Source organism: Gekko japonicus, unplaced genomic scaffold, assembly GCF_001447785.1.
Source record: "Gekko japonicus isolate JY-2015 unplaced genomic scaffold, Gekko_japonicus_V1.1 scaffold1035, whole genome shotgun sequence".
Classification (NCBI taxonomy): domain Eukaryota; kingdom Metazoa; phylum Chordata; class Lepidosauria; order Squamata; family Gekkonidae; genus Gekko; species Gekko japonicus.
The window spans coordinates 433,713-452,382 of NW_015168078.1; the positions used below are offsets into that span (position 1 = coordinate 433,713).

The 18,670-nt window shown below is 43.7% G+C and overlaps 1 protein-coding gene across 1 annotated transcript in view; it reads left to right on the forward strand.

Moving 5' to 3' along the window:
- The first annotated feature begins 15,867 nt into the window (after positions 1-15,867).
- Positions 15,868-18,670, forward strand: part of TTC7B (tetratricopeptide repeat domain 7B) — a 151,814-nt gene continuing 149,011 nt past the window's right edge. The window contains exon 1 of the mRNA XM_015414663.1: positions 15,868-16,017. Within this exon, the coding sequence (XP_015270149.1) occupies positions 15,868-16,017 (150 nt within the window). The remainder of the gene's footprint in view (positions 16,018-18,670) is intronic.

The following is an 18,670-nucleotide window of genomic DNA, read 5'->3' on the forward strand; positions in this document are numbered from 1 at the left end:
GGGGTGGGGCCACTGTGACTTATGACCACTCCCTCTCCACATGTGTTGATTTCAGTGCACCTAATGTTATATGTAGACAGCTTCTGTGTGGAAGCCTACTCATGATTTTTCTTTGGAGGGGTACTGAGTCATTCTTGCGGTACAGTCAACACACATATGGCTGAATGTATCTCACACTTAACTATATACTGATCTCCAGTTTTATTTTGAAAGAGAATGTGTGTGGGCCCTTTCTTACAAATATCTGTGGTTACGTGTACAGAGCTAGTGGTGTGGAAATAGCACTGTCTATGTATTTGGTGGGGCTCTTGTCTTTTCTGCGGTTTCATGGGTTCAAAGGCTGAGCCCCGGCATCAACAACAGCAACCGAAAAGAAAGCTCCATGGGTTAAGCGCTGCTGAGACCAGCCTTAGGTTAAGTCCTGGAGAGCAGGATTGTGAAAGATGATGCTTGTTTCTCTGATGGATTTTGTAATAACCTGTGCTCTCACTCGCTTGTGTGAGGAGTTGAGGTTTTTTCTCCCTCCAGGTATGACATAGTAGTGCTGACAATGGGATATGTGCACAGAGGTTTGATCTAATCAGAGTATTGGGAATCATTTCAAATATGTGTGCTTAATCCTGGAATATGAAACAACATTAAAGAGCACCTTTGAACACCTATAGAGTTCCTTTCCCTTGCTACTGAATAACCAAAACTACATAATCTGGCATTTGGGGAAAGGACTTCCAGAAGGCCATTGTTTCTTAAGATGAAGCTCTAGGAAGAGAGACAGTTTGGTGTAGTGGTTAGGAGCGTGGACTCTAATCTGGGAGAACTGGGTTTGAGTCCCCACTCCTCCACATGCAGCTGCTGGTGTGACCTTGAGTCAGACATAAGTTCTCTCAGAGCTTTCTCAGCCCCACCTACTTCACAGGGTGTCTGTTGTGGGGAGAGGAAAGGAAAGGAGAGTGTAAGCCACTCTGAGACTCCTTCAGGTAGTGAAGGTCGGGGTATAAATCCAATCTCTTCTGTTCTTTTTCATGGCTAACCTGTGAAAGGTCTTGTGCCCATCTGGTTATAGATTTTTTTGAGGCGGTAAGGTCAGCACCACTCCCTTCAGGTTTGGGGACTGAGATGAAGAAAGGGTGTGTGCTTGAGGAAACTTGAGTAGAGATAGCATTTAGGCCTCAGTATCTCTGGTGCTAGAGGTCAGATCTACAACACTGAGGAAAATGATGCCTCTTTTTTTCACCACCGAGTAACCATCTCCTATATCTGGTATTAAGCAAAAGTGCATGGGGGAGAGTGAGCCATTTGTTGAATAGGCACAATGTCGGTTTTCTCCTGGTCTTTACAGTTTGGTAGCGTATGCTGAATCTGTATCTAAAATTATGTTGAATGGCATTTCCAGACAAAGTCAAGAACCTGAAACCTGTGAACCACACAGGGACTCCTTTTCAGTCCAAATGGCAAACTGGGAGGGTAGGGATGGGTAATGAGCCAAGCAGATGGCAAAATCTAAATAAAAACTGTCTAGAGATAATTGTGCAAAACCAAGCATCACTTTCCTTATTTTTAACACAGTGCTTCTTGCAATATGGGAAGGTATCATCTGAATTCAGCATTATCTGCGCAGTTTTAATGGACCTGTGAATGACTGTGCCTTGGAATACTGTCATTCTGATGATGTTCATAACTGAGTAACAAGATTCCTTTAATAATGTAATTGCACGAATATAACATCTAGCGTAGGAACACATAAAATCAGAGAAGTAGGGGGAAAGGTTATTTTAAGCAAATATTTCAAAGTAGCAGGTTTTGCTGCCAGGCCCCATGGGAGTAAGCTAATTTGTCTGGCTTTCTCAGTATCATATGTATTGCATGTTTCTACATTGGGAAGTAAGGGTGCTTGCGGTTTTCGTTTGAATACTGGAAATTTCAGGGGGGGGGGTGTCACCGCTAATACAGAGTAGAAACAGTATACCAACCTATTGCAGGGAGCTTTAGAAACTTTGGTTTCGTCGTTGTTATTGAGCCATGACCTATGGGGACAGTGTGTTGTTGTATATTGTAACTTCTGGTTGTATCCAAAACAAACATTACTGGCTCATAAGAGTGTAAGAGCAAGTGTACTGGTTCAGACCAGTGGTCTATTTAAGTCTAGCATTCTGTTTCCCACAGTAGTTAGGCACGTGCCTTGAAAGGCTCACAAGAAGGGACACAGAGGCCAAGGCCTCCCTCTGTTGTTGCTTCTTGGCAATTGGCATCCAGAAATACACTGCTTCTAGACATGGAACTTTTGGGCAGTTAATGTTCCATTTGCTGCTATAACCTGAACTCAAGATATGTTTACACCATCACTGTGAAGGTAGCCCACTTTCTATGTTGAACCCAGATTAACTCTGAATAGCTTGGGTGTAAGGAAGAAAACACACCTTCTGCTCCCTCTCACTCCTACTCTAAAGGAGCTTCTGGCTGAGGTCCTGCACTCGGTTTAAGGAATCCCCCAATCTGGGCAGTAACCCAACATCACAGGGATCTTTTGACAAAGTGTCATGGTTCTTCAGCAAGCTTGGAGGGAACATTGAGAATCAGATGGCATTAAAACAAACAGAGTTGAATGAGGGGGATAATACAAATATCTGAGCTGGAGCATTAGTAATCTTAACCAGACAAAGTCATATGAAATGTTCACAGTAATAACCCCCCATACTGGAAGCCCACATCAAAAGCCAGTCACTCCAAGTGGTCATACACTGGAAGTTACTCCCATTCAAGATGGGCTGTGAGAAGCCAAAGGTTAAAGTGAGATTTGAGAAGGCAAAGATGGGTGCAGCTAACTGCCCATTGTGGGTCCCTGTGAAAGGCTCATTCCCAAGGCAGGGGTCCCCGAATAAACCAAAGGAGAAGGGAAGAACACAAACCAGTCATGATACAGCATAGCAGAGCACACTAAGGTCAAACACACACTGGGGTCAGATTCTAGCCCCAATTATAGGGCAAGCAGCTAAGTCAAAATATTATTTTCTTTTTCCAAGTTTGAAAAGAGGGAGGGGCAAGGTAGAGTGTCCTGGTGTGCCAGCTGAGTAGTCAAAAGGGGGAGGGGCAGGCAGTTCAGGGTCCTATGAATGTTTTCAAATAGAATAAAGAAAGAGATATTCATGCGGAAGGGTGTGTGTTGGGGAGCTGTCTAGGGCTGCTCTTTGATGTGTGGCTTTGACAGGCAGTCCCATAGAAACCTACCTCTTCATTCCAGTCATCTTCGGAGGCCCTGCTTTGGTTGCTGTTACCACCTAAGTCTAGATGGGCGGTGACCCAAGAAAGGGCTTTTTTAGTCGTGGCACCAAAACTTTGGAACTACCTCCCCCGGGTGATATGTCTGTTCCCCTATTCGTGTACTCTGCTAGTGGGCGGATACTTTTTTGTTTCACTTGGTCTAGTCCCCATAACAGTAATTGGCCCTCCTCTTGTATTGTTTCTATGTTTTTATTGAATTATTTTATAATTTTAAACGTTGTCTTTAATTGTTCAAATGTTTCGATGTTTTTCATGTGCACTGCCTCAGGGACCTGGTTGGGTGGAAAGGCAGCATAAGAATGTTGTAAAAATAAACAGATGAGCGTGAAGCAAGGGAACCTGAGAAATGCTAATGTAATACAGTTTTTAAAAAAAGAATGTGGCCTTTCGCCACATTGCTTAATCCCTTAGAGACCCTGATTAAGGATCTCATGGCCAGAGGTTGGCCTGGGAGGCTTCTCCCTGAGACATCCTGTTCAGCTCAAGTTAGCATGAAGTTCAGTCCCTCTCACTTTCTGCCTTTTGTTTTGGAAGTAGGCAGAAAGCCTGTTTTACTCTCCCCATACAGCATGGGGAGAGCTGGTCCCTGACACCAAAAGGGATGGTGGAGGTGGAGAAATATGAGCCGGTATGGAAGTTCATTAACAACACTATGGGGTAAGCATTAGTTCTGCAGGCACGATGTGGGGTGATATGTGGTAATAGAGTACTTTTGTTCCTTACAGTGGTTTTCAAACTGAAGCATATGAGCAGATCAGTAAGGGTGGGCAGGCTTTTCCAGGAAGTTTACCATCTACCTCTGCAGTGTGCAGCTGCAGGTCAGGTTTGGCTGTGTTCAAGGACGCCGGCTCAGTTCAGATGGGATGACACTGAGTCGTGATAGGCCCACCCAGTGTCCTGCATAAACTTAATATGTGCCTACAAACATAAGAATTTTCTGTCAGGCGCTGCAGCTTCTATGGTGGGGTTTCCTTCAGCAGACATATCAGTATGCAAAGGAGTTTCTGAATTATAGAAAATTTAAAATCAAAAGAGCCAGTGGTGTAGTGGTTATAGGATCTAGGAGACCTGGATTCAAATATCTATTCTACCACAGAAGCTCACTGGGTGACCTTGGGCTAATCACATGCTGTCAGCCCAACCTACCTCACAGGGTTGTTGTGAGGATGAAATTGAGGAGAGCGATGTAAGCAATAGGGACTAGTGGGCCCACTTCTGCTTTTAATGAATACTTTTCATATGCCTGGTTTTTACTCAGCATCATGCAATCACTCTGTCCATTATTCTGGAATGACTTATAACATATAGCAGTGCACTCTTAGTTTCTTGATACAGTGCAAAATTCCCATGTCATCCTTAAGGATGCTTTGAAAGATGAAAAGTCTCCTGTTTTACCCTTCAAGATACCCTGATTGTGAGTGCAGCTGAATGTTCAGGGACAGTGAGCATTAAATGTTCTCAAGCAGGCGAGTGAGTTCTCAACCTAGGAGCAGGCGGGTGAGTGAAGTAAAGTCCAGTATGGCTGGTCTGAGGAGAGACCATGGCAATAAAGCTGTATTGTGTGTCCTGGAGCAGGAATCGGGGGTTTACTTGTAAGGATTGTGACCCTGCTGTCAGTTTGGGTTGCTTACTAAGCTGTCTTTGTGCGAATAGCGAGACCCTGATATGTCTGTCAGACTTCTTCCAATAGAGCAAACTGTGGCCCATGGTATGGGCATTATAAGTAACAATAACTTTTAGCTCACATTCTTATAGGTAAAGGTTTCCCTTCCTCAAAAGCCAGTTGAATCCAACTCTAGGGATGTGGTGCTCATCTCCATTTCCAAGCCGAAGAGCCAGCGCTGTCCAACGACGTTTCCATGGTCATGTGGCCGGCATGACTAGATGCCGAGGCAAACGGAATGCTGAGGCATACAGAACACATTCTTATACTTGGGAGTAAAACCCATAAAAACAGAGCTGCGGTGGCTCAAGTGGTTAAGACGCTGAACTGCAGGCTGCGGAAGGTCAGTAGTTCAGCAGTTCGAGACCCAAGTGTGCCGCATGATGGAGTGAGCTCCCATCTCTAGTTCCAACTCCTGCCAACCTAGCAGTTCGAAAGCAAGAAATTGCAAGTAGATAAATAGGTACCACTTCGGTGGGAAGGTAACAGCGTTCCGTGCGCCTTGGTGTTTAGTCATGCCAGCCACATGACCACGGAAACGTCTTCGGACAGCACTGGCTCTTCGGCTTTGAAACGGAGATGAGCACCGCAACCCTAGAGTCGGATTCGACGGGCTTTCGAGCATTCAGTGCTGTGGGACTTGCTCATCACTAAACACACATTAAATGAGATTGTGATCTCAGGCATGTGTGCATATTTGGACTTATGACTTACAGAAATCATGGTTAGGAAAGGATTGTGGAAGTGCATTACTGGCACTTGTGGAACACTTGTGTTGAATGCTGCAAACATCTCAATGATTAAAAAAATTAAAAACCTCAACTGAGACAATATTTGTCTTGTGTACGTACTCACAAACACAGTATATTGACTATTAGCCATGAAGTTACAGGTCTCAAACTGTAGTCATCATTGTTCTTTCTGTGATGGTGTCTAGAATTGCTAGTTGTAGGTGCAGAGAAAGAATTGACTGCGGGGATAGTTTTCTATTGCAGAAAACAAGAGGGTCTGAATGAGGCTTCTGGTGGGCTTTCCATTCCATCCTGTCATTGTTCACCCGTGTGCATGCACCTCTCAAGAAAGCTTTGATTTCCGGCACTTCACCACAGGACAAATCTTTTAGCCACCGCCACCCCCCCTTATGCAAATTATGTCCATAAGCACATTTTCCATGATTACTAAGTTTGGTATGGGATTTAGTGCAGTGAAGAATTCTAAACCTCTGGTTATTAGTGGTACTGTTTATCGTGGTGTATCAAGAGCTTTCAGATCACCAGTGATTCTCATACTAGAGCTCATACCAGTGGTGTTAAGGGATTTAGCATTCTTGAGGGTATTTCAGACATCGCATTTTATCCCACACAGCAAAGCACCCTGTAATATTCCAGTCATGCTGTCCAATTATTCATGATATCCTTCTGGACATTCTTTTTAATTAAGCTTCTCTATTTATACTTTGGAGTTAGGAGATGTATGGTAAATAGTAATCCTAAGAATGGTTTAAAAAAAAACAACCAAACACCCCGGGATACTGTTCCCCAAGGGCAGTGACTGTCTTGGGGTTGAAAGAGTTATAAGTGCCATGTCAGCCTAAATCTGCTTGTTTGGAAGTATTTAGTCTCTCAGTAGCATTTGCTTGTATTCATGAAGGTAATGTTTGTAATGTATTTATGTAAGCATCAGAGTATTGTATAATATTGTGAGGTTTAATATTTGCATGGCTTGACACACTGAAAAATGAAACTGTTATGACTGGAAAGCTATCATAAGAACATAAGAGAAGCCATGTTGGATCAGGTCAATGGCCCATCCAGTCTAACACTCTGTGTCACACAGTGGCCAAAACCCTGGTGCCATCTGGAGGTCTACCAGCAGGGCCAGAACTTCAGAAGCCCTCCCACTGTTGCCCCCCAAGCACCAAGAATACAGAGCATCACTGCCCCAGACAGAGGCCCATTATGCATGCTCATCTTACTGCAGATTTTCAGAGCAGTAAGCCTTTAATCTTGACTTCAAATTCTATGCCTGCCTTACACACCATTCTTTTTCCTCCGGTGTATTTATTTTGCAGCTACAATTTAAAAAAACCCTCACTTTTCTAAATCAGGGTGCAACATCACTTGTGACATGTGGGGGGTGGAGTCCAAAGTTTTATAAAGAATTTATGCAGTTGTCCCATCACAGCAGAGGTTCAGGTTTTGCACATGAATTTTAGGTTTTGTTGAATGAAAGGAAACAGAGAGGAACACAGGCAAAGGTGGAAAACCAAAGTTGATATTGACAAGATTTTTTTTTTGAAACTGACAAGCAGCTGGGAAGCCCTGTTTTCATATTGGCACTAGGGGATTCTCTGCTGTGTTATCAGCCACTGTGAAAAAGAGGTCAAGAGTCACATGATCTCATAATATTGCGTCTGAGTGGTTCCTGACAAAGCTGACAGCATGATAGAACCTACTGACACTGGCATTGCAAACTGATAACTGGCAACGTGTATTTGTGCGCACACGCCTGTGCAAAGTTGGCTGCAACTCCACCATGTTTTGTACAGGGCTGCAATTTGTATGGAGGAGAGCTTTTTTAGTCTTGTGACACTAAATAAAAAAAAAAGGAGGGGTATTTTTGCCGATGCCCTAGCGCACCTGCATAGCAATGCTAATTTCCTGCCCTTCCTTACAAATTTGTGTGATTTTCCTTTTGTGATTCTCTAATTTGATCCTGCACACCGGTCATGATCTTGGCAGTTTTTAAAAGCCTGTCCTGTGCTGGTTGCAGTCTGTCCTCCAAATGTATTGAGTTCAAGCGATTCTTAAGTTTGGTGGTTTGCAGAAGGTACATGTGGCTTAGCTGTCGTTTTAATGTTAGACTTCCGGAGACTGCCAAAATGGTTCCCCCCCCCCCCAACTTTGTTCATTAAAGCATTGAACGGGAAAATGTTTTCAAAGCTTTATGTTTCCCATCTCAGTGTTTGTCTCTCTTTACATCTCATGTCAGTTTCATTTCGCACTGACAATTCCCCCTTTATTTTGTTTGCATGCGCACTGAAATCCCATGTATGCAGGGTTGAGCTTAGTTTGTCTTGTGGGTACTGCTGGACTCTAGCTTTGTTCTCACATATTTTTGTTAACTTGTATTTACGTGCTAAATTGCTGCTATCCACTGATCTTACCGGCCACCTGATCCAATTTCAGTTCTTCGTAAGCATCTTGGCTCTGAGTGGCACCTCCTAACAGCTGCCCCCACCTTCTTTTTTCCTGTAAATAATCCTCGAGGAGATTTTATTCCATTTGTCTGAAGAATTGTGCATGCACATGAAAGCTTACACTTTGATACAACTTTGTTGGTCTTAAAGGTGGCACTGGACTCAAACTTTGCTCTTTTCATTTTATCTGTTCTACGTTTACTGCTCATTAATTTCATTTAGTGCTCACGAGTTCTTGTATTGTGAAAAAGGGGGGAAAGTACTTCTTTACATTTTCTAACCCATGCGTAATTTTGTAAACTTCTATCATGAAACCTCTCAGTCGTTGTTTCTCCAAGCTAAAGAGCGGTAACCTCTTTAACTTTTCTTCATAGGTGTAATTACTGATGTTTTCCAAGTATCTGGCATAATTCCATCCTGGTTTATCAATGTAAATAGAGATGCAAGCAAAGTTTGTCCTGCACTACTTTTGAAAGAGAATGGTCATTATCCACTAGAGATGACATCATGAACTACTTACAACCTTTACTGGATAGATGACCATTCTCTTTTACAAGTACTGTGGGGCAAACTTTTTCTTGCATATAGACAGCCCCCCAATCTGAAACAGCTCTTCACTCACAACAGTGCAACATCTGATTTGAACATGGACACTGGTACCAGAGCTTGCAATAAACCCAGATGCCAACTTTGCTACAACATACACCCAGGCAACACAATCACTGAACCTAACAACATCTGCAGCATCTCAGGCATATTCACATGCTGATATTCTAACATTGTACATGCCATTAAATGTCAACAATGCCCTTCGATTCTCTACATAGGGCAAACAGGTCAAACCCTATGCCAAAGGATAGATGGACACAAATCTGACATCAGGAGTCAGTGAGAAAGCTGTAGGAGAACACTTCAACTTTCCAGGATATTCAATGGGTGACCTCAAAGTAGCTGTTTTATTGCAAAGAAACTTCATGAACAGACTGGAAAGGGAAATTGCTGAATTGCAAATTATTACAACACTTGGAACAACCGCCCCCCTCGGACTCAACAAGGATATTGGTTTCTTATCTTGCTACATATGCTAAACTCATTCAGTCCTTACATCTGTATTTCCACCAAGAAGGGCTATGCATCATCTTTATTTTAGAGTATTCCTCATTTGGAATAGTAGATTGGAATAGCCAATGGCCTATCCAGTCCAACACTCTGTCACACAGTGGCCAAAAATACCAGGTGCCATCAGGAGGTCCATCAGTGGGGCCAGGACACTAGAAGCTCTCTCACTGTTGCCCCCCCCCCCAAGCACCAAGAATACAGAGCATCACTTGCCCCAGAGTTCCTATCTATACTTTGTGGCTAATAGCCACTGATGGATCTCTGCTCCATATGTTTATCTAATTCCCAAAAGTACACGCATGGAATGCATTGTAGTGCAATGCAATGAATATTAGAATGTGTCATTTAGAATGGTACACTGAAATGTATTTCTCTGGTCTGGTGACAGAGGATACATAACAACTGCACAACCAATGATCCCACCTCAAAGAAAAGGATGCTGCTAGTTACCTCCGTGGTTGAGAGGAGATGAATGGAGTGTAACAACAGGATCTCAGTTAATCACTCCTATCCTTCTTAATTGAGAAGTGGTAAATCAGTCTCCTTTGACATTGACAGTTTGACATCGTGACAGAACAGGCCTGCTTGTTCCTTCCACTAGGGTAGAAGAAGAAGAAGAAGAGATTGGATTTATACCCCGCCCTTCACTACCCAAAGGAGTCTCAGAGCGGTTTACAATCTCCTTTCCCTTCCCCTCCCCACAACAGACATCCTGTGGGGTAGGTGGGGCTGAGAGAGCTCTCACAGAAACTGCCCTTTTTCAAGAACAGCTCTTATCAGAACTATGGCTTGCTCAAGGTCATCAAGCAGGTGCAAGTGGAGGAGTGGGGAATCAAACCCGGTTCTCCCAAATTAGAGTCCACGCACTTAACCACTACACCAAACTGGCTCACCAAACTGGGTAGTCACTGCCACCACCTATTCAGTTTAGGGATTCCCTCTGAGAGGCTCTCAGTTCCCCTTCCTAGTTCTGAGGCCTGGCCTCAAGGTCTGCTACCCAGCGCCTGGTTATCACAGGGACAAAATGCTGCTTTGGGGCTCCCCTGGAGAGTTAGAATCATAGAGTTGAAAGGGGCCATACAGACCATGTAGTCCAACCCCCTGCCCAATGCAGGACCACTTGCACATGAACCACTTCCCTTCTCTTTGGGGGGTCCCTCTTGCACAATAGCATGTCCCAAAAGCAGTTGGAGGAGCTATATGGTACAGAGATCCACTACCAGCATCAAACGAGTAAAATACTTATTAAGAAAGGAAAAGTTCACAAGCACACTTTAGCACAAACGGATCAGCAAACGGAAACAAAAGAAATTTGGAATAAACTCATTCCTTCTGTCCCTGTTTCCTATGCAAGCCCTAGGAAGATGTTACAGTAGAGCAGGTGCAAATAATTTTAAAGAGTTGCAAGTTTTACCTGTGAGGCCACATGGTCTGAAGTAACATGACTGCCACAGAAGGCTACCCCTTTGTCGAAGGTCCAAGAGACAAAATAGCCCACCTTCCCCTTGCAGGGAAGTTTTGTTAATCCCCTGTCTCCACCCACTTTACATCAATCCCTCCACCTCCTTGACCAAATCCACCCAGGTCACAGGGTGCATCCTGGAATACACAGGTGCATTCTGGGTGCCCCTCCTGGAAGACATTCTGGGAAATCTCCAGGAATTACCTGGAGGCTTCCTGGCACCAAATCACTCAGTGGGCTTTCCCCACTGTATTAGTACTTCTGTAGCTGGACTCCAGCAGGCAATGGAACTGACTCTGCGCATTCGATAAACTAAGGAGGAGTAGTGAGGGGGTAGTCCACTGCCTGCCAAGGAGAAAATGCATTTCTTCACAGACATATTTATTTGCTTTTCAGTGTTGTACTGCCCCCCCCCCCCCCCCCCCGCGCCCCCCGGTGGCCACGTAGACTTCGCTTGTTATTCTTGTTTGGTCTTTGCATCTGTTAATACATCTTCATTTTGTTGAATGGTAACCATATTCACTAAGTTTGTTATTACTGAATCTGTTAAATATCTTCATTATGTTGCATGCTAATTTACTACCCACCCTCTGCCTACATGTATGGACTGGTAAATTGCATTTCATTGTATCTGAGGAAGTGTGCGTGCACACAAAAACTGATACATTGAATAAAACTGTTGGTCTTAAAGGTGCCACTGGACTCACTTTGTTCTATATGGAGGAACTATTATTATTATTATTTTAAAAAAATATTGTACATGTATTGATATCAGTTGGCATTTATTTTGATCTTAATGCCATCTATTGCTTATGAATTAAGCACCAGAATTTCTGTCTTTTCCTCCCTAGTTCGTTCTGTAATCTTCTCTGCTATTCCGGTATCTTTTTGTTAAGTAGCATTCTTTGAAACATGAAGCAGTTATGTGAATCACTTTGAAACTAATATTGTATGTGGTTCTGTCTTACAGCATCTGATTTAATAAAATTGTAACTTTAAACATCATCTTAGATGATGGCATTATTAGGGCACAGCATTAAGGATTCTCAATGTGGGGGGAAAATGCCACAAGTTTAGTTTTTTGGTGGGTGTTTTTTTTCTTGTCTGTAGAACAAACACTTTATATACATTGCTATAGTTCTGTGAATGGGCAGGCACTCAAACTTTGCAAGTAGTAACATAAATTCTAGAAGCTTTCTTAACATATTATCTTCTGTAGTATTAAGCCAGCATCGTCTTCTGCCAGTCTAAAAATCAAATCTTTAATTGCTATTAACTCGTTCAAGGTACAAGAAAATGTGGCATTTCTAAAGTGCTCAATATATGAGAAGGGATGAGAAGTAATTTTAAGTAAACCAGCGTATGAAATACAGACAGAAATTTGTCAGTCTGGTGCTGCATTCTCACAGCAGAGGATAGGACTCGCAATAACGGGTTTAAATTAAGGGCAGGAAGATACCGGCTGGATCTTAGGGAAAACCTTTTTACAGTAAGAGTGGTACAACAGCGGAATCAGGGTGGTGGTGAGCTCCCCCTCACTGGCAGTCTTTAAGCAGCGGCTGGACAAACACTTGTCAGGGATGCTCTAGGCTGATCCTGCACTGAGCAGGGGGCTGGACTAGATGGCCTGTATGGCCCCTCCCAACTCTGTGATTCTAAGCAGCATCCAGGCCTGGGCTGTGACTGCACAGAGATGTGGCAGTAGTGGGCGGGGGCGGGGGGGGGCAGGAGCAGCATCTGCCCACACCTATCCCTGTTCAGGTCACAGCTGCCACTCCTCATTTTTCTCCCTTGTGCCTGTGCAAAAACACGGACAGGACAGTGGTTTTTGGCAGCCTCACTGTGGCCTGGAAACTCCCTTTTCCCTTCCTTACTGAGTTGCACTATAGCTCTACTGTGATCTGGGGAAGGAATAAAGGCACTTTAAAGGGTTAAGAAGGAGGCGGGGAGGGGAGAGTGTGTGGCAGTGAGCTGCCCCCTGCCATTTTGAAAGAAGAGCTTCGCTCCACCCCTTCCTTGTAGTGGTTATGGAGGGAGCATTCAAATGGATACTCTCCCAGCAGCTTCTCTTTTAAACTGGAGAAAATTAGGTTGTTATTTTCTCTACATTAAACAAGAAAAAAATGGGAACCAGACAAGCCACGCCTGGATTAGGCATGACTTGCCATTTACCACGATGGCGTCCTGCTGCCCATGTGGTGAAAAATCTCTATGTGTGGGCCCAGGTAGTCGGCTGAGTCTTGCCCTCACCTTTTGACAGTCAGTGTTTTTGAGTTCCTTGTTAACATGAAATGGGATCTAAAAGGTCAAATAAACTACTCTCCCTTGCACCTTGTTCGCCCTTTTCCCCCTCCCTACTTACTGGTGCGGCCTTATTTTCTTCCTTGTTTCTTTGGAGCAACAGAACCAGCTTGTCCATTAGTGCTGGTTCTTAGGTAGCTTGCTCATGATGCCAAGAAGGAGCTTCCCTCCAGGGGAAAAGTGTGCTCACTTCCTTTTCCTGGTTCCTTGTTGCAGCTGCTTCCCTGGCCTCCTAAAATACAGAGGAGATTGATTAGACCAGTTTACAAGCAGCTTCTCTTCTCGAAGTTCTGCTCTTAAGGGAGTCTTCACACTGTTTCTTAAAGGCGGCATGCAGTCATATGTAGGTATGGTGTACTGTAAAAACAGAAATTTGGGAAGAAAAAAAACCCCTACCTTAAAACATGCCCAAACACAGACAAGAACTTGAGAGCAAAGGAGAGGATGTATTTCTCACAAATGGTATCACAGTGGTATTGATTATCACAGGCATATTGCAGGAGTTTTGGTCATGCTTCTAAAAGCTTCTTCCAGCTTTCTGCTGGGTTACAAAACAGGTTTGACCAAGGCTGTGGTGGGTCACACAAAAGAAGAAGAAAGAAACGCACTTATCGCAGTCAAAAACAGCTGTATTGTTCTGCCTGCAAGATTTTGGAAATGTACTCTCTGTACACTGCCTAGGGAAAAGACCTCTTTAAATTTAATGACAGTGTTCTAGAGCCCTTGTTGAGCCAAATCATTGCCTTGGATCTTGAAATGAGAACGGTGCCTCAAAACAGTTTAAGGGCCAAACCTGTCTTGATGACATGGCTGCATGTAACATTACCTGTAAGGCAGCTGCTCCCTTGCAAAACATCCTTGGGAAACTGTGATTTGGGTCAGGTCAGAGTGAGTACTTCGTTCTTACCAGTCTTTCCCCGTTACCCCCTTGTCCTTTGCTGGTTTGGTGTTTTTTTTTTGTCCCTACAAGTCTTTGCATGGTAAACATAGGCCTGCAACTTGGGGGTGGGGGCAGGGAAAATGGGCTGTCTGAGAAAGGGCTAAGCTTCCTTGTCAAAGATGCTCTGCAAGGCGAAGTAACACTTGTTCTAAAATTACTTGATACTGTGCTGTAACATTTAATTTGGTCCCAAGTGCCGGAGATAACATCAGAGTGGTTTAATGCTGTCCTCCATACCCTTAATTTGCCAGCAGATTTTTATTTCCCTTCGAGAACATCATACAAGGTTCTCCATTCATACCTGATGGTTAAAAATGCCTGGATTTCAAACTTGAATGAAATCAATGTTTGGAATAATAAATATTCCTTTTGATCCAGAGAGAGCAAGTAAGGGCAGTCGTGTTTAAAGAAACAGAAGACTGCTACTGCTTGCCTCAATATTCTAGAAATACACAAACAGCCATTCCTTACTTCAGTAATTGTAGCACAGCAGAATGTCTCAAGGCTGTGATGAAAACACTTAATGAGAGATGGATTTATAGCTTTGTTTACCTACAAGTCAGACAGAGTGTGCTGAAAGTGCCTCTACCAGATTCCTCGGAAGCAGACAGCCATAAATCTCTTTGCTATTACAGTTTTCATTAAGGGAACATTTGTAGGGTTGCCTGGAGTGCTCAAAGTGTCTGTCAACTGCGGTGTTGTTAAAGACAGTTATCTAAAATTACGTTTTGGGAGAGGGTTGAATCAGTATCAGTCAAAATTATTCCTGTTTTTTTCTGACTTTCTAGGACTTTTGTAGACTTTTACATCGGGTGTAGTTCTCTATAATGCTAGTGGCACAGAATGCACCTATATATAATTAATTAAAAGCACACAGCTTAGCGTGCATGATTTCTGCATCTCCGCATCCTACCGTGAATATGTTTAATGGATATAAGCTGTGGCTGTTGCCAGTTTCTCACACAGAGCTGCATTGCCCTCTGCTGGGAAAACCTACTGCATTTTAACTTGGAATGAGGGGAAAGACATGGTGATAGTTTTGCTTTGAATTGTGAAGAACAGAGCTCTTAAGGGTGAGCAGATCAAGTGTGGCTGACCCATGAGCATGTATTTGCAAGCAAGACTATCAGGAAATCAAGCAGCAGGAGTAGCGGCCCAAGAGTCCTTTTAGACCGGGAACAGCCAAGTGGCAGGAATCACGAGGCGACCAGAAGCAGGTTTTCCCCTGTCCTAAAAGAGCTGTCAAGCTATTGCAATATGTGTTTACATGTAATGTGTATTTGGAGGGGGATCTTTGCATGAAAAAGATACTGCTGTGTTCAGAGAAATGATTTTCTGCCCTACGGTGAAGCTATCGAAATGTACTCTGTTCTAACTCTGTTGAAAATCATCATCTGTATGTCTACGTATATATGTATTTAGGCATGAACACCCCATTTTCCTCCCTGTACGGGTACTCAAATTGTCTTACCAAACAAATGTGCAGACACAGCCCAGTCAAACAAAAACATCTGCATGATGACGTTCCAGCATCCTGGGCCGGTTCTCATTTCTGTAGTTCGGCTTGCTCGGGACCACAGGCAACAAGCCATAGGCTCTTGGCAAAAACACACATCTCTGGCCATGCACAGAGCTAAGTATCTGCAACAGAGGAGGAACAGAAGAACAGCCCATGTCTTCAGCTGGTTAAAAGATGTTCTGACCTTCCTGCCCTCCAGTCTTACAGGATTGGACTTTGGAGTGGGGCAGAGGGTTCAGGATGGTGGGCCTTGCTACCTTTCTACCAATGAATATTTCACTTATAGTATGATTGTCATTGTTTTGGAGGGGGGTATGACCTTATGTGCCATCTCTCCCGTGTGCAAACTGTCTACATAATGATTTTCTTTACCTTAATAGATGACATGGCAGAACTCCTCCTTGGAGAATCCAAGCTAGAACTTTTCCTGAAGGAAAATCCTCTTAAGCAGGGTGCTAGTCCCTGTGGGCCCCGGCCAAAGTTAATTGAAGTCAGGAAGCATCTCACTGCAGCTCTTGACCGAGGGAATCTAAAGGTAATTGCTTCTTTTAAAGAAATAGCTGGAAGCTAACGGTTCATTTAGATTCATTTAGAACTTGAGTAAATACATGGTGTTGGCTCCCAAGGTCGTCTTCCACTGACAGAAGGCGCTTTCTCCAGCAGAGGGGGGGGGGACAGTTTTTACTGAATTTTTCCTAGCATTGCAGACCTTTACTTTGCCCCCCAGGATGTGCCTGAGGAGCCCCATCCCTCATGGGCATACTTTCTTGGTAGCTCAGTGGGCTGCAGTGGCGGGAGAAGATAAAAAGTTCTCTTAGTGGAGCTCAGCTGACGATACTTGAGTCCAACCCAGGGTTCCATAGGTTTGATATTGGCTTTGTAAGGGTTTGATCCCCCCCCTTCCTATGTTGAACTGTGAAATATGAAATGTGTGAAATGAAATAAGATTTCCTCTTGCTTTCAAAGTATTTTGAGTAGATATTTGGTCCTCAGTTGCCCTGTATTAAACTTCATTATAGATAATATTTGTCTGCCTGACAGCCAGGTTGCAACATTCTCACTATTCTGTCACTCTCTAGTGTGGCCAAGAAAAAGAATTCAGGCTGGACTATGCATAGAGAGGCCAGCTTTAGATGAAGGGTAGCTGTTAACTAGGGGTAGGGAACAGATTTAATTTCCACCCCAATAGTGGACCCCTTCTCCCTCTTCCAGAAGGGGGTAGTGATGGACAAGTTTCCCCCACTTTGCAGTGTTTATTTTGCCCCATTCTTCCCCCAAGAGGATCAGAGTAGTTATATGATTTCTCTCTTCATCTGTATTTGTCCTTATATGGACTCAGTGGCGCAGATCAGGCTGAGAAATGGTTCAATGTGCTTCAGGGCTGAACAGAGTTTTGAAGCAAGGTTTCATCTGCTCCAGTGTGGGAAGTTGTCTTGAGTATTCGGTGGACATGGGTTATTTCCTTTGCATCGTGTAACAAATGTGAAGGTTTGAGGAACAGAAGGGAAAAAGTGGGGTGTGTGTGTATGGGGGGGGTAAACCTACAACCCACTGAAACCCCTCACCCCTCCAAAATTGAGGGGGAAGTATATATATGTTCTCAAATGTTAATACATGAATAGCATTTAGAAAATGACCCTGTGTGAATGCTGATTGTTTAGTGAAGGATTTATATCATTGCTTTTTAAGAATAGATGTACTCTTTCCTACCCCCCTTTTGGCTTTTTAAAGTTTGCAAAAGTAACTGTTTTCAATTGGGGGGGTATGTTGATACTCAGATACTCAGGGTAGCAAATGAACCTCTGTTTAGACCTTTTAGCTATGTTTTTCTACCTCTTAGTGGGCATAATTTACTATCCTATAATGTGAATAGGTAAAAATGCTTGAGAGAGAAATCTGATTGTCCTTATGGGACCAAGTCACTCCAAGGAATTATCTGGTGCAATGTCCCCCCACTGTAAGACCATTAGAAATTTTCCTAGTGCAGGTCCAAATTAGGTATTGTCAGCCATGAAGTCCTCAACCACCTCAAATAAGGAGGCCTGAGTATGGATGATGAAGAACTTTCAAACCTGCTAGATCTTCCACCTGTTGGTCAGGTAGGGACACTGTGAGTTGAGTGACACCTTACAAAGTCCATGATGACTTTGGATCGGAGTTGGCAAGGTCTGGCAGATGTGAGCCCAAGTTCTGTACTGGGAACTCAGTTCCCAGGTGTGTGGGGGCTACTTTGGATTAGTACTATGGTATGCAGAGAAGAAGACGAAGAAAAAGAGACTGGATTTATACCCTGCCCTTCATCCGGAGTCTCAGAGCGATTTACAATCTCCTTTCCCTTCTCCTCCCTGCAACAGGCAACCTGTGAGGTAGTTGGGGCTGTGAGAGCTCTTTTGAGAGCTGCTCTTGTGAGAACAGCTCCGAGATAACTTGTGACTGATCCAAGCTCACACCAGCAGCTGCATGTGGAGGAGTGGGGAATGAAACCCAGTTATCTCCGGATTAGAGTCCACGCTCTTAACCACTACACCAAGAGAGAAGAGGCGTCCACCTTCCCTTTTCATTGTTTCCCCAATGCAGCATTTGCCCCATTTAGGAAATTTACATGTAGCTCATGAGTGCATGCAAGTTTCCCCAAGTTTCAAGTCCTGAAGATGGCCTGGGTGGGAAAGCTTCAAGCTCCTCCTTTCTACCTGCAACAGTCCTGATCTGAAATGGACTCCTGTGAGCCTGCGAATTAAGTTGCTAGAGGGGAACTCTCAAAACTAGTCTGCTGTGGACTTTGTAACCTGTGAACCTGGATAGATCGCAACAACATCCCTTTCCCAGCCTCTGTTTCAGAGCTCCCTGCCAGTGGTCTGATGCTCTTCCTGCTGCTTTGCTCCTCAGGTGGGGATTAGGATTTGTTTTTTTAAAGTAGCACCTGTTCTCTGGGGAACAGCTGTTGATTCAAAGCTCCCTGCTGTCTTTCTTGATATTTTTAAAATTTCCCGTATTCTATTTTGTTCAAGGTGGTGGTGTTGTTGTTTTTTTTAAAAAACTGTGGCTCGGTGTGTTATAAAAATCACAGAAGACTATTCAGTAAGCTCCTTTGTTTCCCTTATTTCCAACTGCTCTGTTGGCTCTGTGCCAATTCTGATCTGACATGAAAAAAAGGAATGTGGAGAAAGAGCTAAATAGAGGCTTGACTG